Source organism: Lampetra fluviatilis, chromosome 32, assembly GCF_964198595.1.
Source record: "Lampetra fluviatilis chromosome 32, kcLamFluv1.1, whole genome shotgun sequence".
Taxonomy (NCBI): Eukaryota; Metazoa; Chordata; class Hyperoartia; order Petromyzontiformes; family Petromyzontidae; genus Lampetra; species Lampetra fluviatilis.
The window spans coordinates 9,543,285-9,567,620 of NC_136306.1; the positions used below are offsets into that span (position 1 = coordinate 9,543,285).

Sequence of the window (24,336 nt, forward strand, 5' to 3'; positions counted from 1 at the left end):
TTGCTCGCTACTGGCAGGGCTGATTGAGGAGTGTGGGGTGAGCGCTGGAGAGAATAAGCTGGCGGAGAGAGCAGAGAACGGCGATATCGCTTGGCGGGACAGGTAGAGGAGGAGGGGGGGTTGCAAGGTGACCGAGTGAGAGAAGACTCACGTGGACAGGGTGGAGTGACTTAGAGAGAGACGTAGGATAAATTGAGCGAGATAGACATACCGGGCAGACACGACAGACAAGGCAGAGAGATCAGAACAAGGCCAACAGGACACAAACGCCAAATAAGCGAGACAGACACCAAGCTAACAGACAGACGTGCCAAGTTTCACAGAAAGGCAAGAAATACGCAGCTGACCGGGGGAAACAGGACAGCAAAGACAGAGAGCCACGCTAACAGAGAGACGGAACAGGCTGAGCTCAGACAGACAGAGCCCGTGACAGAGTGAGAGAGAGAGAGCAATGGCATGCTCCTCACTCGGCCTGCTGCTGTTGCTGTGTCTGCGTGGAGTGATGTCCGTGGATCAAGTTCCCCTACTCGTCTGGTCACACGAGCGGTGAGTGGCCTCGTCTCTCCGCCCCTCACCACCCCGTGAACAAACCCTGAAATGCAGCGGTGTGCAACAAAAAAACCTGAGCATATTTTTTTATCTCGACACTCAAGGAGGCTTGACCGAAGGTCGCGTTGTCTGTCCTCGGAGGCTATTATTTTAACACGATTCATTTCAGACAAGGTGGAGAGTGATTTATAATCGTGGCGAGACACACGGGCAGGAGTTCTGCTCTTTGTCAGCACACTGCTGGCTGGGTCAGACATGGCCATGTCCTTTTATCAACAAATTCAGCATGACTATGAAGCTAGGCAAATTATATTTTGTTATATTTCGTGCTCAAACTCGGATAAAAACTAAATTTACATACTCTTTGCTTCTTTCGGTAAAGTCACGTAGGTATAAAATAAAATAAATTAAATCACGACGTTTCGGGGGCAACACAAGCGTCCGTCATCAGGTGGGACAACCACAGCAAGAAACAATTGCTGAAGTGAAATCTTCAGCTTGTGTTGCGCCCGAAACGTCGTGATTTAATTTATTTTCTATTATACCTACGTGACTTTACCGACAGAACCAAAGAGTATGAATCCCTGCAGTCACGAAAACTTCAAATCTCACGTGTGTGTGTGTGTGTCCATACTTCACCGTGCTGGCCAGTGCGAGTTGGTGATTTAGCTAGTGATGTATCACGAGCTCACTGATGTTAGCCGTGGCCAGGAATCAAACCCATGCTGTGGGTTGCATCGTGCAGTGCGCGAACCGCTTGTGCCATCCCTCATCGCCTGCAACAGTGAATAGACTCCTTCAGCAGTTGTGAGGTCACCAATGTGACTTTTTTTCACAAGAATCAGTCCGTATTGATAAACTGCTGCTGTATGATAGGCCAATGTAACTCGCTCCCCTCTTGAAGAACAATTTAATTTTAAAAGCATTTTATTTGCGGGACGTAATAAAACAAAAATATCCAACTGTGTTTTAAAATGTCAAACGCGCACACTCTTCGGGGCGTACAAAACACAAATACTTAAAAAATATACAGATTTTTTTTATGTAATCTCTAATCGTGTCTGCGTGCAACACAACATTCACCATATCCATCAAAACACTGCCTTACAAGAGAACGAATGAAGATACAAATACGTGATATATCGTATCAGGATGACATACCATTAAAAAAAATATTTATATATAAAACATCAATCCTTTGTACGATTTTTCTTTTTCGTAGTACTCGTCACGAAAGCCATCAAAGTCCATTTTCAAATGTCCCTCCAGGTGTCACGCACGATGCATTGGTCCGAGCCAGACCTCCTTGACTGGCGTTGTGTCTGCATCACTGAGCTTCAGATTGATCAGCGTGCTGTTTACATACCGTACTGTTATTGACGAACGTGTGAATTGCTTTACATTTTTTTTTGACAGTGCATCAATTGCCTACTCAGTACTGTATCACCAAATAACTTGTGTTGCTTCACCGACTCCTTACACCTCAGTTCTCGCATGCGAAGTGAGCGACCAATCCTAATGGCCACTCACCTGGCTACCCCAGTGTGTCTCTCACCTGGATACTTTCCGTGCGCTCTCACCCTGATCCATGGTACGAGAGCAGACAATTTGTATACAACATAATATAGCATAACTTGTATGTAAGTTTTTATTTAAAGCTTTCGTGACTGCATGGATTCATATTCTTGGTTCTTTCGGTAAAGTCACGTAGAAGGGAAATAATAAAATAATAAAAATACAAAACAATTAAATTCTCACGACGTTCATCATCAGGTGTGAAATCCACAGCAAGAAAATGTTCTTGCTGTGGATTTCACACCTGATGATGATTGCTTGTGTTGCAGTCGAAACGTCGTGAGAATTTTATTGTTTAATATTTTTATTATTTTACTATTTCCCTTCTACGTGACTTTACCGAAAGAACCAAGAACTTGTATGTAAGTATGTTGAACTTCTTTCGCACTGTACTTAACCAACCGTGCTAATCGGAGGTGTGGGGAAGGACAAAAAATTCAACACGAGCACAAAAAACTGTTCTAAAGAAATTGGATTTCAATGTAGATTTAAACTTTAGTCGTAAAATAGATGTCAACCCATGCGGTTTACCCCTAATTTCTGTAAAGGGAAATTTAGTTGTCAGGTCCATACGGCGCGCAGCCGTTTCAATACGGGCAAAACAATGTTTGTCTATTTGTTTGTGTTTCTCCTTTGTGATGGGACTTTGTAGGATGAACTTTGAGATTTAGGAGGGCACGGGGTGACCAATAAGGTCTGAATTGTTCTGTAACAAGGTAGGCACTGATAAGGGGTTGACAGGTATGTGTTGTTAAATGGCGAATGAGAGTGAATTATACAACCCAAATGTTTACGACACAATTAGTGGTTACTGGCCATATATAGACATTGAAACCATGAAAGTTAATGCCACTTCAGGCGCTAGCGACACGTGAGGGATATCTCGTCCGGCCTTTTAGTCGACCTCGTTAAAGCATTCGAATTGTAGATCATCCGACCGATGGACCACGCATACGTCAACAAGTCCATTATTTTAACGAACAGGAAAAGGGGTTTGCTAATTCTCTGCAACAACAAAGTAACAACAACAACATTTCATCCACCTTTCCGAGAGCCAAGCAGATATTTCCCAGCAGCGTATGTTTGAGCGGGTCAAACGCCACCAGGGAAGAAACACAACCCTCCCCCACATCTCCTTATCAATCAATTCCCGACACCCAAAACAGACCATGCCAATTCTAGATTTAAAGCTTTCGTGACTGCAAGGATTCATATTCTTAGGTTTTTTCGGTAAAGTCACGTAGGTAAAAACATTAAAATTAATAAAAGTAAAATAAAAAAATCACGACGTTTCGGAGGCAACACAAGCTTCCGTCTTCAGGTGGAACCGTCACAGCCACGACAGACCATGCCAATTCACCCTTTTGGGAATGTCCACATTTTACACCACCAACAACAACAACGTTGTGACATTCCGCTAGACTCGGCGCGGTGTGCCCACATCATAATGCTGCGTGGAACAGAGTTTTTTTTTCTGGCGGGCGGGGGGAGGGATGTTTTAAGAAACAACGCACCACTGATTCAACTGCCGCGCCCGGAGATCGAACCGAGACGACGAACCCGTTAAACAACGGGCAGCATCGCACACGTATGCGTAGTAGAGTAAGTAGTACGACGACACATTGGCATGCCCGTCTATACTCTTGCTAGCGGCAGGCGTCGCGACCTTGAGTATGCGGATTGTTTGCAAAAGGGATTGGGGAGGTGGGGGGTGGTCCAGCCAGTCTGTCTGGTTCTGCCGTGAGCTCTGGAGGAGGGCAGCCCGTGCCGCTTGTGGCGTGTGGAAGTGCCGATCGAGTCGGGAGATAAGCCAAGTCCCACTGCTTATCGAGCAACAGACGCCGATGCTTAAGCGTTCGTCTTGGTAAGGACAAATCGTGACCCCGTCGACCCCCACGCACCAATGAATACTATAAAGATATGCTGTACCCTATTAGCATTAAACATTACACGTGTGTGTGTGTTTGTCCACCCTTAAATGTGTTCCGCTTTAAACAACTACTGGACAACGTTGAAGAAAGGTTCAGATAATTTTTTTAATATATAGATTTAATCCACTGATGGATGACGGCTTCCCAAAGCCATGTTGCTTTTCGGGGCCTTTTAAAGTGAACTTCGCCACGCCGGTCAACGTGGATTTATAAAGAGGAGCGGAGGCGCCTAGCACTGGTTCAGTTATCATCACTCGCCACTGATGTTAGAAAGACGTGGCACTACTCTGTGGCACAAGACAGAGAGGGAAGTGGAAACGGCGAAATGTTCAGTGAACGCCTGCGGGCTATCTGCCCATGGATCGTGATGATGATGATGATCGTGATGATGATCGTGATGATGATCGTGATGATGATCGTGATGATGATCGTGATGATGATCGTGATGATGATGATGATCGTGATGATGATCGTGATGATGATGATCGTGATGATGATGATCGTGATGATGATGATCGTGATGATGATGATCGTGATGATGATGATCGTGATGATGATTGTGATGATGATGATGACTGATGTTAGCCGTGGTTAGGAATCGAACTGGGTTGGGCGAATTCATAGTACAGAACCACTGTGCCACCAGTCACAGCACACGACTGTACAGTGCCGTGAACGAAACGTCCACTCGAGGTGTTTACGCAATCGGACACGCGGGATTTTGCACCTGTAGACAAAAGTAATTGTACCTTATTTATATAACAAATAATAATTCACCAAGTCTCACGATTATTTTTCGGGAGGAATGTATGGCCGAACGTTTTTTATATATTTGTTTTATCAGTGTGTTGCCTGTGAAAGGAATTCAGGATTCAAAATCTGAATTTCTACCAAGTGGAAATATCGATGACATGATAATGGAAATACAGTACCATTCTTGTTTTTCTTATTTTTACAAACTCAACCTGCGCCGTGAGAAATGAGGCCGACCTCAAGTGCACTCGAGTTTGAAACCGAGTGGTTGGTCTCGGTGGGATTCCATCAGGGACACAGCAACGCTGTGGAAGTTGTAGTTGTCCAACTAGCGATGGTTATTCATCAGATTACTGAAGGGATCTGTGGAGATTCGACCCCCCCCCCCCTACTGCTTCACGGATAAGCCGAGCTCTACATCACAATAATTACTCTACTGTGTATTAAATCTATGCAACTATTGGCACATTGAGTCTACTGTTGGTGCGGTCCAGTGTATTTAAGTTTTCAGTCATCATCATAATCAGCACGTTTGTTCACCTTGTTGAGAGACACAAAAAGGCACACTCAAAAAGTCCACGAATTTCTGTCAAAAAATGTTGCGGGTTACCTCTAAACGTTTTTGGGGGTGGGGTATCTGGACACCCACTACGACATCCATCCCTGACTCTCACCCTGTCATTAGGTAAATCTTTTAGCACTCATGTACGACCACGACCACCTTGCTCTCCTCATCCTCCTCCACTGCTGCTTAGCCTTTGGTGTCTTCTTCTGCTCCACCACCATCACCACTGTCGTACTCTTAGTTCTTTCGGTAAAGTCACGTAGGTAAAAAATGAAATAAAAATTAATAAAAATAAAACAATAAAATCACGACGTTTCGGAGGCAACACAAGCTTCCGTCTTCAGGTGAAACCGTCACAGCAAAATATCTGTACCCCTTAACCACTATATAAGGTACAGATATACCCCTTAACCACTATATAAGGTACAGATATTTTGCTGTGACGGTTTCACCTGAAGACGGAAGCTTGTGTTGCCTCCGAAACGTCGTGATTTTATTTTTTATTTTTATTAATTTTTATTTCATTTTTTACCTACATGGTGACTTCACCGAAAGAACTTAGAGTATGAATCTTTGCAGTCACGAAAGCTTCAAATCTAGAATTAACACCACCGTCGTGTTGCAGGCTGGACTGGGGAGGGCACCATCCACCCAGCGCGGGCCACGTGGTGGAGACGTCTGAGCTGTACGTGCACCTGTCCCACGCCGTCCAGCCCAGCTCCTCCCTCGTCATCTTCATGCAGGACAAGGTGACCGGCCGTTTGGAAAGTTCACTGCAGTGGTTTCCCCACTCACCCCCCACTCAATCACACCATGCGGTAAAGCTCATCTCCCTTCTTCTTGGTTCTTTCGGTAAAGTCACGTAGAAGGGAAGTAATAAAATAATAAAAATAAAGCATAATATTTTATTATTTTATTATATTATATTATTATACTATTTTATATTATTTTATTATGTTTTATATTTATTTTTATTATTTTATTACTTCCCTTCTACGTGACTTTACCGAAAGAACCAAGAAGATGAATCCCTGCAGTCACGAAAGCTTTAAATCGAAACTCATCTCCCTTGTACAGAACTGTTTGAGGAAAAGTCCACGTTGCCATGTCTGGTTCTCCGCAAAGTTGTGCGTGGGTTTTTGTTGTTGCTGCATGATTCCATACCGCTGCGCGAACGCTTCCAACGTTGAGTTGTGGTCATCATTACCGTCGTCACCTGTTCCTCAACCGCAATGCCCGTGGGGACACCGCCGATGCCCGGCTGTCAAATGTCTCAACAATCGTCCCAGTGGGCCGTCAACTCGCGTGCAATAAACATCAACGTGTAGGGGGGATGGAGCTCTTATGGCTGATAAGGTAGAGGGCCTGTGCCTTGTCCACAGAATAATATTTGTAAAAAGTATTGTTGTGAGTATACATAATCACAATCAGAATATCTATTTGCACTGGAGGAATCCGATGAGGTATCAAGCTCTTTTTCCAGTAGGGGCACGGGGTTAGAACGTTACAACAATAAATCGGCAGGCCTGGCTCCAGCTACATGGTGGGGGGCTGGGCTCAGTAGAGCTGTGGTGTGGTGGGGGGGGCACCATATTAGCGATTCACCACTTAGCAGAGTGAACTTGGAGTTGGGTTAAAAGGACATTTGGTGGTGCACGACCCACCGGCCCCACCCGACCCACCGGCCCCACCCGACCCACCGGCCCACCTCAGCTGAAGACGGTCCTAAACATACGTAGACTCAAAGCTCTTGTGTGTTGGGGCAGATGCACCTTGCTAAAAATACATCGTTTTTACAAAAAAATATCTTGAAGGTGGTATTACATCATGACGCGAGGCAGGTTCTGAATCAAAAATAGCCACCCCATTGATATACGTCACGTACCTATACACTATTTTTTGGGGGGGGGTATTAAAATATTTGCAAAGGGAAAATAGTATTCTAAAGCAAGACAAATGTGGGTTTTTTGGGGGTGTATTTAGATTTGACAGCGGAGCGGTGTGGCCAAATGCACACGATCGTCATTAATGTTGGAGTGTTCTCACGTTATGTTGGTGTGAACATTTGTTGGTGGCAATTACGTGAGAGTAGTCGATGTACGTTGACGTTCCTTCGCAGCGTATCCTATCTCTCGCTAACACTGCATGATCACGTGTGTCGCTTGTTGTCTTTGTGTGTGTTTCAGCTCAGCGTTGACGACTTCACAAAGTACGGAGCGGTACACGATGACGATAAACACACGGGTGTCTTTAAAAACGTCAAGGTTAGTTAATAATTTCGCATGCTGTGTTTGTTAACACGTGGGTAATATATTTGACACTGGTTTCAGTGTTGGTCGTCTGACAATACTGCGTTGTAATTCCAATCACAATTGCGATTTAGGTGACACACCATTGTGTAATACACCGATAGCATTTCAGTAATAATAATGATGACGATGAAAGGATAGCTAAATATAACAATCATCTCTGCTTGCAGAATTGATGGGTTTTTAAAATCCAGCAGCTTCACACAGATGAATGAACATTTGGTAAAATACTTAACTTTTTTTGTCACGCTGCTCAAAACTCACAACTCGAATGCACCAAATACAGTACAAGCCAAAAAAATAATTCATCTGCATTTTTGTTTGTACAAGAGGCGCCACCGTACCTGGAGGATAACGCCCAAGACCGATTGTTAGCTAGCGACACCTACTGATGAATGGCTGATTTACAATATATTTTAAAAAAATTACGTACGATATTCAAAGATTGTCTCCGTTATTCTGCGTTTAACTCCAGAACCCAAAAAGTAGTACGAGAAGGAGCCCGTGCTCAGTCGGCCGCCTTCCCATGTACAAGGTCACAGTGGCGAGACGGTGTCCCGAAAACCGATTTTAGAAACCGATTTAAAAACTGCTTTTAGAGTTGCACCGCATCCCTGAAAGAGGCTTTGAGCTCGTCCAGTGAAACGTCGGACATCGTGCCAGACAACACGCGGTACAGCCCGAAAACACATCGGAGAGCAATACGGCACAACCGGAAAACCCTACGCAGCGCTGATGAAAAAATATATGATTATTCATCTTCTTCACTCGTGAATGAAACGCAAGCCCGCTTACCTTCCCAGTGCCCCTGAAACTTCCCCGTGCTGCCACGTGTTTTTTGTTTGTTGTTGTTGTTCCCACCCAGGACCTCTTCGGCCGGGCTGCCTCCAAGCTGTTCCTGCCGGCCGTGGACTGGAAGGCGGCGGCTGCCGTGGTCGAGTTTGCTCGAGAGCGGCTGGGTCCAGACAGGCGCGAGTTTGACGAGGGTCCGGGGTACTCTCAAGTGCCCCGCAACCTTGACCCACACCAGCCCAACCTGGTTGTCTACCGCCTGCCAGCCACCGCCGGGTACGTGAATTTGCGACGTCGAACATCTGCCCCCCCACCCCCCCCAAAAAAAACGACCCTCCCGAATGATCTCAGAGATTCAAAAAATAAAATTGAATCACCTGACACAGCCAATTAGTAAGGTCACGTAGAAGGGAAGTAATACAATAATAAAAATAAAACATAATACAATAATTCTCACGACGTTTCGGCCACAACGCAAGCAGCCGTCCTCAGGTGAAAACCAGATCTGAGGACGGCTGCTTGCGTTGTGGCCGAAACGTCGGGAGAATTATTGTATTATGTTTTATTTTTATTATTTTAGTACTTCCCTTCTACGTGACTTTACCGAAAGAACCAAGAAAATGAATCCTTGCAGTCACGAAAGCTTTAAATCGAAATTTAATTAGTAAGGTATTTGTTACGAAAAAAAAACGCCAATTGGTTACTACTTCAGCCCACCGGTGTGTTGGAGAGTAAATCCACAACATTTACAATTTTAGTACGAAGTAGTAAACTAATTTGCGTTTTGTTTACTGACAAATCTCTAAAAGAATTGGCTGTGGTGGAGGGTTACGACACATTTATACTTACGCGATCTAACCCAAAAACCTTTATTATGAATAATATTGGGCGCAAAAGCCTACGTGTTAATATGAAAAGTTAATCATATTCATGTATATAGTGGCCAACGTTGTGTGTCAGTTTTGTGATAATGCGGCTTGCAGGAATAAAAAAACGTTGTTTTTCTCATCCCGCAGTGATTCTGCATCGTTGAGACGAGCGGCTATCGCTGAAAACGGTACGCGGTTTTTATTTTACCGATGCATATATTTACAGACTTAACAATGCACTAGAAGCCTTTGATGAACTACTGTCATATGATTGTTTTACCTAACTATATGAACCTATACCTATATAAACCAACATACTAATAATAATCTGCAAGTAAATTTCGATTTAAAGCTTTCGTGACTGTAGGGATTCATCTTCTTGGTTCTTTCGGTAAAGTCACGTAGAATGGAAATAATACAATAATAAAAATAAAACATAATAAAATAATTCTCACGACGTTTCGGCCACAACGCAAGCAGCCGTCCTCAGGTGGAGAGCAGGTCTGTCGAGTAGACACCTGAGGACGGCTGCTTGCGCTGTGGCCGAAACGTCGTGAGAATTATTTTATTATGTTTAAATTGTATTATTTTATTATTTCCATTCTACATGACTTTACCGAAAGAACCAAGAAGATGAATCTGCAAGTAGTTTATGTTCCAGTGATAACGTGCGTTTACTGGATACATGTTTTTGTTATTGCCACGTGGTTTACGATGGTTATGTTACTGTTTGCTCTACAGACGAGATCATTGGAAATACGCTGGCTACCCTGACGTCCAGTGGAATCAATTTCACAGCTATTTACACTGCGCTGAGGCCTTCCAGGGTAAAGCACCGCATTCATTTATTGTACCCTCCTCTGCTCATTGCAGCATAACACTCATGCACATTTCTTTAGTGCTACTTTCTCTGTTTAGTTTGTTGTCCTTCACCCACCACCTAGCACCTCCGTTGGCTACGTACGGTGTGAAAGAAGTTCAACATACACACAGTACAATGTTAATTATCTGATAAATGAGGTGTGGACGGATCAATAAAAAGATCAGATAAGTGAACCTCTCCATGATAGAGGTTTTTTGGGTTTGATTGCATTGAAATAAATGTGTCGTTAAACCCGCCACCACCCGACACAGCCAATTAGTGAGGTTTGTTACGTAAACAAAACATGCCGATTCGTGTCTAGTTCAGCACACACCGGTGTGTAGGAGAGTTAAGCCCACCACATTTAAAGTTCGAGTAAGACGTTTAGCCGGTAATTACAACCAGCCTCATCAGGCCACAGCCAGAGTTGTGGAGACATCCTTGTCCTGTTTCAGTCTTAAACAGAGGGAAGCACGTGATGTCGTCACTTGTGAACCTATCAGGTGCGAAGACCAGAGGGGGTGGGGGGTAATTACTCCATATAAATCACACTGGATATCTATTATTGCTTTGGTTATTCACAGTTAATTAACGACACCATTATATATTTTTACGCGATGTAACCCAACAAAACGTCGATTGTGGATGATATCGGATCTCAAAAGCCTCCCACGTGTTACAGTGAACATCGAAAGAAACAGAGTCACACCCATCGTGCACAAATCGGTTGCTGGCCGTCAACACAGCGCAAACTGTTTTAAACACGGAGGGGTCATGTGCCGTAGAAGTTCGCGGATGTACGCGAGGTTAAAATTGTACGCGTAAAGGTCACATTTGTGAACATGCATAGAAATTGCATGACTCTGCGCTGGGTGCGAGCGGCTAAATTACCCGGGGCGGTGGCGGGGAGGGGGGGCCACGTGTGATGGTCGGATTTGGTTTATTTAAAATCAAACATACAAAGAAGTGACCATTAGGCACAATGCCAGCTCACGTGTCTTTGCCTTGGCTGGTTCGCTGCTGCTACAGGTGGCTGGCAGCTCAGCGTCTCTGGGCAACCCCTCCGACGTGTCGAGGGGACGCAAGCTCCTGGCGGTCGATTCAACGGTCACGCAGAGCACCTACAAGCCCCTGGCGTTCAGTGGCAACAACGGGAGCTGCATTCTCTTCTGGGCGTCCAACATCACCCTGGTGTATACTGAAGTGGCTGGTGGCAAAGCGGTTCACATTGAGCTGGCCGACTTGACTTTCAACAACAGCGTCGTTGACCTCAGTAACTCCAGCTGCAGCAGCGACAATGCCACGTGCGTTTGTTGTGTTTGAGACTTTTTTCGTGAAAGTTTTTTTTTTTGGGGCGCGTTGACCCTTTGTCATGAAATGGCCATCCTGATCGATCTGTGCTCCTGTGAGCGTAGCTCGCACAATTCTGCGAATGTCCATGCATTTGTATTGCACACAGTAAAACTGAATAAGATTTGTTTACGAGTTTGTACTGGTAGGAACCTCCTGGTTACACCAGCCCACAGGGGATTATTGTGTCCGTCGTGCAGGGAGGGGCTGGTGGGGAGGGAGGGGCTGGGTGGGGAGGGGCTGGGTGGGGAGGGTGGGACTGGGTGGGGAGGGTAGAGCGGGGCTGGGTAGGAAGGGTGGGGAGGGGCTGGTTGGGGGGAGTGGGGAGGGGCTGGGTGGGGCTGGGTGGGGGGTGGGAGGGGTGGGGCTTGGTGGGGAGGGGCTGGTCACCCCGTGGTGCCCTTATAAAACCCAACATTTAATCTACTCACGCCGGCTTGTGCCCGCCCTCATAGTCGGGCATATTTGCGGAATACACCACGCCGCCGTTGACCCCGCAGGAATGTGTTTTTATACGTTTATAATTAATTTATGAAGCAATCATAATTTACAGTCCTATGCCAATCCACTGCTGGATGAGAGGCTTTCCCATGTCATGTTGGTCATGCACCTAGGGGGGGGGGGGGTCTGACATTTTTGACGATGTGTGACGAGGGGGGGGGGGTTGAGAAATGTGACGTCACATCAAAATGCGCAACTTTAAATAAATATAGACAACACGTTCTACTTAATGAAATAGACTTTTTAATAAATGTTTTCTACTACAACATCAGAGTGCAGCGGCACATTACATACACACTACAATGACAATAGTTTAAAGCGATATGAAGCATATTCTTAGGTTTTTTCGGTAAAGTCACGTAGGTAAAACATCAAAATTAATAAAAATAAAATAAAACAAAAATCACGACGTTTCGGAGGCAACACAAGTCTCCGTCATCAGGTGGGACCGTCACAGCCGGATTAGCTGCATCAAGTGCCACAGCCGGATTAGCTGCATCAAGTGCCTTGATGCAGCTAATTCGGCTGTGACGGTCCCACCTGATGACGGAGACTTGTGTTGCCTCCGAAACGTCGTGATTTTTGTTTTATTTTATTTTTATTAATTTTGATATTTTACCTACGTGACTTTACCGAAAAAACCTAAGAATATGAATCCTTGCAGTCACGAAAGCTTCAAATCTAGATATGAATCATGTTTTATTTTTTTTGTGGGGAGGGGGAGGGCAGAGCTTTGTGACGTCATATTTGAGGGGGGGGGTCTGACATTTTATGACGCCGTGTGACAAGGGGGGGTGTTAAAAATGGTCCAAAATCGCGTGACGTCATTTATTGACGGCCCCATAAGGGTTGTATGACCATACTTCACCAAGCTGGTTGGTGTTGGTTTGGTGGAGTGATGTCCAGGAATGCTTCGTGCGTCGCTCGCGATGATGTTCGCTTTGGCCAAGACTCAAACTCAGGCCACCGGGTTCGTAGTGCATTGCCTTATCCACTGTGACACTGGTCCACCCCAGTGTCTTCAACTCCTGTACCCGGTCACAGCTGACATCAGCGGCGGGTGACGTCTGAATCCGTCCTGAGCCCTCCCCTTCACCAACCCTCAATGAAGAGTTTGGTGAAGTATGGTCATGCAACTTCCATGGCATTTGGAGATCTTCAGAGGGCTGAAAGTTAATGTCGTATAAGTGAGCATACGTACATGCATTGTGCTTGACCATATTTTATGAATTTTGTTGCAGTCTCTCCTTAACGTATTACAACGTATCAACATTTCCTTCCTTGACGTTGCGGTAAGTGCCTAAGGTTTCTTTAAAGCATGTAAACATTTGCTTACAGCAGGGTAAAAACATTTGTTGTAGTCATAAAAATCCTGCAATAACTTTACAATTTATTTGGTGAAAAAATGTTTCGTGATTTTTTTATACGTTTTAGAAAGGAAAATTGCAAACGTATGAAACATTTCAAAAATGAACAAAAAGTATAGCAAAAAAATTACATGCAATGTCCTTTATGCTGTCGGTTCTTACGTATGTTTGATATAAAGGTGGTTAGGAGCGATGCTGCTTTTGCATGTGTAGACATACAATTGTGTTGAAGATGCACAAAACTACAAGAAGCAATAAAAGCCATCAACCTTCAGTGGATAGAGAATGGATACAATTATAAAATTTCATTCAAGTCACATTCGTCAAAAATTCTGTAAAAAATACTGCCGAACACGATCTCTCTCCTGACGCCAGTCTCGTCGTGGCTGGCAGACCTCGAAATTTGCATTTTTCTCCTGAAAATATTGCACAAACGCAGGAGTCGGATAGCAACGTACGGTGAACCTCTTTCGCACCAAACGTAGCCAACCTGCTAATCGGAGGTGCGGGGATACAATATCACAATACACGTTATTATACTTAAAAAAAAAATTAACCCATAAAAACTAAGTTTTTCACTATAAATCCTTTATATGTGTGGCGGCTAGAGTCCTCTCGTCCTCTGGCTTGAGATGGCTGCCACCTATGGGTCAGATGATTGCCTGCCACCATTAAGCAATTGGTAATTAAATAAATAAAACATTCTCCTAAAAAGTGTAAAGTTTTGGAAAAAAAATTTCACGAAAATTAATTGTCACGCACGAGTCTGTGTGCAAAATGTCAGCTCGATTGGATCACGGGAAGTGGGTTAAAAAACGACCGGAAGATTTGCACTGTCGTAAGCGCGCAAGCAAACGCGCAAGCAAGCAAGCGCGCAAGCAAGTGAACTTAATATAAAGGATTTAAAAACACACAATTGCTTTTGCAGGTTCGTCATGATAAACCAGTACTACCAAGTGACAAAGAAGAACTGGTTTTCCGTAAAATCCGTCGAGGTGGATTACGCAGACACAACGGCCACCTTCAACACCACGTACATCTCGTCGCTCGAGGCTTTCTCCTACCACTGCCAGTTCCTCAGCTCGTCCTCCTACTACGGAGGCTACTTGTACGCCAATAACGACCAGGCCCCGAAGTGGACCGTCACGTTCCAGAATTTCCAGGTGAGGGCCGGCGAAGCGGTGGTGCCATCGACGTTTAGTGCCGGCTGACACCGTCCTCCCTGACCCGGTAGCGCGGTAAGGGCGCTTTGTATTTATATATCTCTCAGTAAGATAAGGTAAGCATTGCCGCGCCCAATCGCTGCAGAACTTATAATGTACCGCCCTTTATCAATCCGCTATTGGATGAAGGCCTCCCAATGCTGTGTGGTCATGGGCCGTTGCTTGACGATGCTTCAGCACGCTGGCTTGGTGCGGGCTGGTGAAGAGGGGTGCACGATATCTCCCTGTGTCAGTCTCGTGTTGTCTCCCCGGCTTTGTCTCTCTGTCTCTGTATCTCTCTGTCTCTGTATCTCTGTCTCTGCATCTGTGTCCCTGCCTGTGATTCTTGCCACGTCCATCTCACAAAGTCCAACCCCTCCGCCGAAGCGTGTGGTCAGAACAATTCAACGCGAGTATTGATCATCGTGAACCCCTCCCCATTGCTTCCGTCTACACGCCAGTGGCGTAACGATATTATCAGCTCAGGGGATGCGGTAACTAGTCAGGTTGGGCCCCAATATTTAATTTGTCTCGCAGTCGCACCTAGGATATATATCGCGGTTCCTCTTGCCTCATCACATCGTTGCGCTCACGCTGTAGGGGTGCTCCATTTCAAATAAGGGTTTGTTCTATTACACTGTTGTTGAAAACATATCTCATATGACGCTGTTTTTCCGACAGACCTGTTCTTCACCTGAGGACGGCTGCTTGCGTTGTGGCCGAAACGTCGTGAGAATAATATTATAATGTTTTATTTTCATTATTTTATTATTTCCCTTCTACGTGACTTTACCGAAAGAACCAAGAAGATGAATCCCTGCAGTCACGAAAGCTTAAAATCGAAAAATATCTCGTGGTGCTTGTCAAAGGGGGCCCCAACTCGTAACTTTGGGGGGCAAGGCACCCCATGCCCCCCACGCTCATTACGCTAATGGTCTACACAGTTGATGTGATCCCCCTAATTGTGAAATCCTGTGTGTGCCCCCCCCACCTCGCTCCCCTCGCCCAGATCCAAGGCTTCAACGTGGGCAACTCGAGCTTCTCTTACGCCAGCGACTGCGCGAGCTTCTTCACGCCGGCCATCTGGATGTTCCTCGTGTCCACCACGGTGCTCGTCCTCATCCTGACCTACGGCGTGCAGAAGATCCTCGCCATCACCACGCTCGACCGCTTTGACGACCCCAAGGGGCCCGCGCTCGCCATTTCCCAGAGCGATTGATGTAATGGCCACCGCGGTTGCTAGGCAACACCGATTGATGCAATGGCCGCCGCGGTTGCTAGGTAACACCGGCGGCATGGTCCAGGAGCCATTATCTCCCTCTTTTTTTTCGTCATCGTGGTTTGCTGGGCACATGCCCAAAATACCCGAAATGCACAGGCGGAGTTTGATTGCTATATTTTGGGGGGAGGAGGGGCGCAGGGGTTCGCTTTGTCCCTCACGTTAGGAATCACGGGTGCATACAATTAATTTATTTTAAATCTTAATTGTAAACTACTGAAAATACATTCATGAAGGTGTTCAGTTTTGGGCAGGGCATTGCCCTGCCCCCCCCACCCCCCCTGTGCCCCCCCCCCCCACAAACTCCGCCCATGCCAAAATGCTAGACGACCAGCAACAAACAGCACTGCTGAAGGTTAAATTGATAAAAGTTAATGTTTCTTTAAATTGATCTCAAGGTTGTAAGAACTTTTCAAAGGAGTCAATGGGAGGGAAGCTCAAAGTCGAGCAGCGCGGGGAACAAATCTGTGAGAGAAGTGCATACCGGTCAATCCCTTATCAGTGCCCTACCTTATTACAGACCAATTCAGACCGTATTGGTCACCCCGTGCCGTTATAAATCTCAACGTTCATCCTACAAAATCCCATCACAAGGGAGAAACACAAACAAATATACGAGAACTATTTTTGCCCGTGTTGAAACGGCTGTACGCTGTATGGACCTGAAAACTCAATTTCCTTGTAAAAGAATACGGGGTAAACCGTATGGGTTGACAGCTACGGAAGTGTTGTTGGCCTGCAGTGTGGTGGTAATGCTGTTTTTGTCGTGGGAGGCAGCCAAGCGTGGGTGGAGGGTGGCAGATCTGCAAGGAAATTGAATTGGTTAAACGACCCAATGCGGAGCCATCCTGAAAAAACGAGTCTTGAGACTCTCTATGGATTTTACCAGTTTCAGGACAATTATTATTGCGATTATTAAACACACCATAAACGAGTCTCCCACAGGTATGCGTTGTGCTAGAACTACTCTTGAATTGGAATGGTTAATTACACTGGTCAACACACTTTTTCTGGCATAAGGTATTCCAATGATTTTAAGGTAATTTTGGGGTGCTGATTCCCAAATCTGGCATCAGTTTTTGTCTATCACATCAGGTTTTTGAGATATCAAATATTGCATTTTCAATAAAAACTGCAGAAAAAAAATATTAAATAAATGTGGATATCTACATAAAATTATATTATAAACACACTATCCTAAAAATACAGCACCATATTTTAACACTAAAGCAGTCACTGACTCGCAACAGCTTGCAAGCATAAGTGACAGAGTTAATTGCGGGTAAAATCAATGAAAATGGGGTATGCCGATAGCATAAAAATGAGATGTGATAGAGCACAGTGTTATATATTTACTGGTAGAGCCATACCAATTTTGCAGCTGTTCCTCTGTTAAATATTACATGTGAAATTACTAATTGTGAAATTTCAGTTTGAACTTTACCATCGTATTATTTGGTTATCATGCTATTAATGTGTTTACATATGCTTTGCCGTTTGGCATGGTTGGCTACGCATGGTGTGAAAGAAGTTCAACATACATACATCCTGCTTATAACTTGAGAACCAAAACGATGCGTCAAAAATCTGCAAAAAAAATTTAAACAAAAATCCCTCTTCCCAAAATGCATTTTGTTTTATTTTGACGGGGTGACCTGACATAGAGAGTGGTAACAGACACGTTCTCGCTTTGACAAGCTGCCAATTTTGAACTCGAGAACACATCCCGTATAAGCAGGATACGCCAAAACTCTCGATGCCAATTTGACAACACAGTGAAGTGCTTTTAATTATCGGGATGAATGCGGAACGTCATCCGCAAGACCATTGCGAACGTGGTCCTTTAAAATGGGGAGCCGTGTCTTCTAGAATATCATTCAGAATGGCTGGTGATGATGTTCGGTCTACTGAACTGTAATGTATTGCTTTGGATAATCTGTCTTCTGGAAGAATGATCTTCTCTAAGATGATTCTCAACAATGTAATAAAAACATCTCCCGGATTTGCAAGACACATACCCCCAACTGTTGCTTTAACATACAGGGGGGGAAATTGTGCATCATTATAATCTGAAGAATACAGCGGTTATGGTCGTACGAGGATTAGGCCTTTCGTACTTGGAAGCCTTCCCGTGTACACAGCCACGTTGGAAAGGTGGCACCAAATGTTGTGCTGAAGATCGTTTGATTGTAATTGAACATAGGTCAAGGCGTGCGTGAGTGTGCGGCAATAACGGTGTTGTGTTCCATCTTTGAGGGGGTGTAACTATACCATTGGTTGGAGCATGCAGATGTACGGGGCAAAACTATTTGCTGATATTTCTTATGTTCCTTGCAAGGGCAAATTATTTATTGACGTGGTGTGCATCAAATTCGCACTCGCAATCACCACGAGAATTTCACAAACGCCATTGACAACTGCTTGGGAAATCAATTGGCGCTGAAACATGAATGTACGAGTTTAACACGTAGGTTTTTGCGACCAATGTCATCCATAATACAGGTTTTTTTGGGTTAGATCGCGTAAATATATAAATGCGTCGTTAAACCCCCCCCCACATCACTCAAGCATGGCTCCAAAGTGATGTCATCACATCTACCCCTCTATTTAAGGAACGAAACAGGAGGATTTCTCCACAAATCTGTCTGTCGCCTGATGAAGCTAGTTGTAATTACTGGCAAAACGTCGTACTCAGATTGTAAATGTTGTGGCTTTGCTCTCCAACACGCCGGTGTGCTGTATTTGTAATGAATTTGCATGTTCTGTTTACGTGACAAACCTTACCAATTGGCTGTGTCAGGTGGTTGGCGGGTTTAACAACACATTTATATATTTATGCGATCGAACCTCAAAACAACCTCTTATGGATCAATGTACGAATGGCTCAGAGCCATGGGGGAGTGGACCTTAGCGTGCCTTAAGTTACCGAGGATGTGGTGAAATTTATCTTCAATAGAAACAGAAATCAATGCGTTACAGCTGCAAATGAAATGGCAATTTCAGTGGCGGTGCCAGGAATGGACCTTGCCTAAAAATTTCAGCCGTCACTTGAACTCAAACAACCTGCCACACCTGAACCAGAACATCTCCGTTGAATCCGTCTGTTTCCACGTGTGGATTTGACTTTCGGTTTTTCGTCGGCTGAAATTCCACACACATGTACCCAACGACGTTGATAACCGGGATCACGGTAGGAATTGTGTTGTCATTTTGTCTGTACCGAATTAATTGTACATATAATAGATGGTGTAACTGCCCTTTAAAAATTCACTGCAGTTTAGCATCACATCTCTCGTCGCAGGGTTAGAATACATTTCGATCAGCGGGGGCGTTTTACAGTGATACATTTTCTCCACATGCCATGCCAGTGATGTTTGCGATTTAAAATAAGTATTTTCAACAAATCTCAATCAACTAATTTGGAGTGATTTGAATGTATATTTTTCTCAGATTGAAAATTGATTATTATTATTATTCATTAAGTGTATACAATTGTACAAGCATGTACTTGGTGGACTAGTTTTCTTACTTGCCCAATCATTAACATATTCTTTTTATTAGAAGTAAAACAAATTGGGAGGCGTGGTGGTGGGTTACAAATATGAGTTAACTGGTGAAGGAATATTATCGAAATATAACCACTGTTATGGTTGGATACATTTTGCCCTGCTTGTATGCACTAACTACACGAATGTTGTAAATACGTAATCATAACCGGAGAAAATATAACATAACAAGCCTGATCAAAATGTGATCGTTTATTCTTGGTAATTGATTGGAGAAGGAATACTACTGAATATATCCGATTTACACGGTTGGCTACGAAAAAATTTCTACATAATGCACATCTTATCGTAGTATTTTATTTGGGGGGAGGGATTTTGGAACTTGGGGGATGCTTCCACGGTGTAACGGAGAGCAACGCTCGACTTGCACTCCAGTCACAGATTCACTTTGATCACCTGGCATGGCGGTTGAAACCACGGTGCAAGATTCTTAAATCCCCCCCCCCGCTCGCCTCCGTCCACCCAACAATGTCAAGGGGCTGATCAGTCGGTCACGTGTGGTGGGGGTAAGGCGCGGGTCCCCCCACCCGCCTCCCAAGTTGTCTGGCCAACATGAAAGCGTAGGCCAAATGCCATCTTCAGCGGCTGTCTTTAGTGGAAGTCATTTCACTAGCACTGACATGAGCAAGCAATTGCAGGGCTGCCCCTTTGTCACTCGGTAGTATGTGCACTTTAACAAGTATTAACTTATACCATGCTAACAAGACACATCTATCGCTGCTCATCTGCGTATGTGAAAATAATTATAAAAAAAGACTCCCATGACATTGCACGAGCAATCCCATTGTATTTCAGTACCACAGATGTGTTTTTAACATAACAACAATGTACAGACGTCTTGTTAATCCACTGCTGGATCAAGGCCTCCCTACGAAGCAAAAAGGGTGTTTTATCATACTGCAAGTTCGTCCAAGCAGCAGGGTGAAGGCAGGTTCAGGACTGCTTCGGGTATCCCTCGCCACTGATGTTAGCCGTGACCGGGGAATCGAACTCTGGAAGCCGGGTCCATATTGTACTTCTAACCAATCCGCCATAACGTAAATGGAAATTTAATTTAAAAAAAGTTTTTGCTGTTTGTGAACTCTTGCTGAGGCTAAATTGGTCGTGCTAAACTCAGTAAAAATGCCATGTCTGTCAAAAATACCAACAATTCAGCCCCCGGGCCAAAGATTCCACGAATTGCCACAATTCCAGTTGCAATTTCAGTTCAACAACCAACTATTTAGCGTCTCATCTTGGCCGAATAATTTCTTCACATTTGTACGTCTCGTTTGTGTCGTTGTGTTCGCTCCGTTAGATTGACGCGCACGCTTTCATACATTTAACCCGAGGGTAATACAAATATTTTTCTCTTAAACATATAGAAAGATGAATCAATGTATTGTTATCATTACATGCCTGGTGCTAAGCGATCAATGTGAAATGTGCAAGTCTTTAGTGCAGTACCGCCACAGTCAGCAGGGGGTGAGATAGAGCCGTCGGACTGCCCTGCCACACCTGAGCAGGTGCGTCTGTGACAAACAAAGACAAAGATCCCCCGTATGGGGCCGTCCATAAATGACGTCACGCACCTGGGGGGGGGGGGGGGTCAGACATTTCTGACGATGTGTGACGATGGGGGGGTGGGTTGAGAAATGTGACGTCACATCAAAATGCGCAACTTTAAATAAATATAGACAACACGTTCTACTTAATTAAATAGACTTTTTAATAAATGTTTTCTACTACAACATCAGAGTGCAGCGCCACATTAAATACGCACTACAATGACAATAGTTTAAAGCGATTTGAAGCATGTTTTATTTTCAAAATGGAAATATGGTTGGGGGGGGGCAGAGCTTTGTGACGTCATATTTGAGGGTGGGGGGTCTGACGTTTTGTGACGCCGTGTGACGAGGGAGGGGGGAGATCAAAAATCGTCCAAAATCGCTTGACGTCATTTATGGATGGCCCCAATAGGCATACCAGGCTGTTGGGGCAAGTGCCGTTAGCGAGCACCTATTAAGGCCGGAACGGCGCACGAGGGAGTGGGGTGGCCAACACCACGCCCGGCCGCCTTTGTCTCCCGAGTGGCGATGTTTACACACCGCACTCGGTACTCATTTGAGGCTGAGTTGACCTAGGGGAGGAGGCCCAGCACCGGGTTCAGATAATCGTCACTGGTGTTGGCCGTGAGCGGGGATCGAACTTGGGTCGCCGGGTTTGTAGCGCAGCGTGCTAACTGCTGCACTACCGCTCCCCCACGTGACAAAACACACACACACACGGACAGAGGTCAATTGAGAGCCGATGGGATGACCACGAGTGAAGCGGCTGGGAATGTGAACACTCGTCACGACAAGTTAAGCACACCGGCCCTCTATAGTAGAACTCCTCTTATTCGCAGTGATGCGGTGGAGGGGGGTAGAATGAAAGTCGCTGATCCTATTATGTGCGATGTTATGAACAAATTGGCTCCACTCATCCGTGAAAATAATCAGGCGGATAATCGTCGAAAATATTAAGAATTTACCCACCGCTTATCGGGGAAAAATATTGTGGGTAATATGAACTTATTCGGTAATGCAGGATGGGGGGGGGGGAAACATGATTCGCATAAATAGGGCGGTGGATGATCGGAGTTTTCGCAGACCCCACAGCCCCCGCAGATAATCACGTGCGGGGACTGTCACATTTAAAATTCAGCTCATCAAACTCCATAATAAACAGCGCATCTCTGAAGCAGACGACGTCTAAAACATTGTAGACCAGTTTCGATTTAAAGCTTTCGTGACTGCAGGGATTCATCTTCTTGGTTCTTTCGGTAAAGTCACGTAGAAGGGAAATAATAAATAATAAAAATAAAACATAATAAAATAATAAAAATGAAACATAATAAAATAATTCTCACGACGTTTCGGCCACAACGCAAGCAGCCGTTCACCTGAGGACGGCTGCTTGCGTTGTGGCCGAAACGTCGTGAGAATTATTTTATTATGTTTTATTATTATTTTATTATTTCCCTTCTACGTGACTTTACCGAAAGAACCAAGAAGATTGTAGACCAGTGTAATCGGAGTCGAGCCAAAGCAGGCTTGAGCCTCGCCAGTGCTTTGATGGTTGACCGTGATCACACATAACAACAACAGCACAACAACAACAACAGCAGCAGCAGCGGGCGTGGGTGGCGATGTTGGGGCAGCGGACGGCAGCGCAGTAAAATCCATCGGTACGTCCCCCCCCCCTCCCCACTTTCAAGCCGCACTGAACCAGCGTGGTGAAATGATAATTATTTGGTGTGGGGAAGTATGGTCACATCCTTTTTTAGCATTGGATTGACAAATGAACGGTGCATTTTCTTGGTTCTTTCGGTAAAGTCACGTAGAATGGAAATAATAAAATAATTATTTCCATTCTACGTGACTTTACCGAACGAACCAAGAAGATGAATCCCTGCAGTCACGAAAGCTTTAAATCGAACGGTGCATTGTCGTTGTGAGACTGAAAATTCCAACTGCTGGGTAAAGGTCTTCCCCATGCTGTTTCTTTCCTTGGGTTCCTGGCCAAAGAATTGGTCTCCAAATGCTACGATGTCATCTCACCATCTCTTCCGTTTGCTTTGCTTATTTTTCGTACACGTGTCTGTGTGTGTGTGGGGTGGGGGAGCGGTGGTGCAGCGGTTAGCGCTAAGCTGCACTACGAACCTGGTGACCCGAGTTCGATCCCCGCTCACGGCCAACACCGGTGACGATTATCTGAACCGGTCATGGGCCTACCCTAAGTCGACTCAGCCTCAATTGAGTACCTGGTGCGGTGTGTGAGACAAAGGCGGCCTAGCGTGGTGTTGGCCACCCACCGACTCGTGTGCCATGCCGGCCTTCATAGGTGCTCGCTAACAGCACTTGCCCCAACAGTATGTTATACGGGGTATCTTTGTCTGTGTTTGTGCCTGGCAGTGTAAACATCGCCACTGGGGAGACAAAGGCGGCCGGGCGTGGTGTTGGCCACCCACCGACTCGTGTGCCATGCCGGCCTTCATAGGTGCTCACTAACAGCACTTGCACCAGCAGTCTGCTAAGGCTCTACGCTGCTGCTGGAATCCATTCCGTCTTGTTCACATTCATTGCCCTTTCCACCCCCGTCATCCTTCCCGTCTCACCGCCTGCTCGCTGGCGCCTTAAGCCCTCAGTGACTTGTGGGATATTTTGGGCCGACGTAGGTCGACAATCAGCTCACTGCAATGCGTGCATTGCACATTGTGAAACGGCTGTGCTCCGCGATTGTCGAATTCCCTTCCTCTGTCCATTAGGGATTTGTTTTATTTAGTTGCGCTCTTTAAATCTCGTCTTACAACCGACCTGGTTTTTACAACAGGCGTTCTCCGTAACTTAAGCTTTAGGCGAAACGCTTTGAGGTGTTTGTGCTAATTGCGCTATGTGTTACGTATAAATCTAACATTTAAAATAATGAGTGGATGGACGCAATATGATAATCTACCAGAGTATATAGACGTAGGACGGCTATTGATTAAGGATTGGGATCAAAATAATAAACTAAAGAGACGGAGGGGGGCAGAATAGAGTAGAATTAGACATTCTTGCAACACACCTACTCCTTCATGTTAGCCAAATGTCTTGATAGAGACCAAGAATCTACCCGGGACAGCGTCACGGTATCCCTGGAGTGCAACAACAGCGCCTACAAATCACTTTGCCAGTCGTTCCAACATGCAGCAGCAGCAGCAGACCATTGGGTTCGTTACCTGAAGATGTTCATTATTTCTTGTTCTACACGAATGAGTATTCAACCGTTGTAATATTTATTTTCTCGGTTATTTTTTTTGCAATGTGAAAAGTGATGGAGGTGTATATGTTTTAGGTTCGGAGT

General features: G+C 45.0%; 1 protein-coding gene across 1 annotated transcript; it reads left to right on the forward strand.

Annotated features, from left to right (window-relative positions):
* The first annotated feature begins 66 nt into the window (after positions 1-66).
* On the forward strand, positions 67-15,892 carry LOC144943834 (V-type proton ATPase subunit S1-like). Its single transcript, XM_078871681.1, has 10 exons — positions 67-546; positions 5,999-6,122; positions 7,560-7,637; positions 8,548-8,750; positions 9,491-9,531; positions 10,085-10,170; positions 11,235-11,509; positions 13,298-13,348; positions 14,352-14,586; positions 15,635-15,892. Exons 1-10 carry the CDS (start codon positions 452-454, stop codon positions 15,842-15,844), a joined length of 1,398 nt encoding a protein of 465 aa, XP_078727807.1. The 5' UTR covers positions 67-451; the 3' UTR covers positions 15,845-15,892.
* The last annotated feature ends 8,444 nt before the right edge of the window (positions 15,893-24,336 follow it).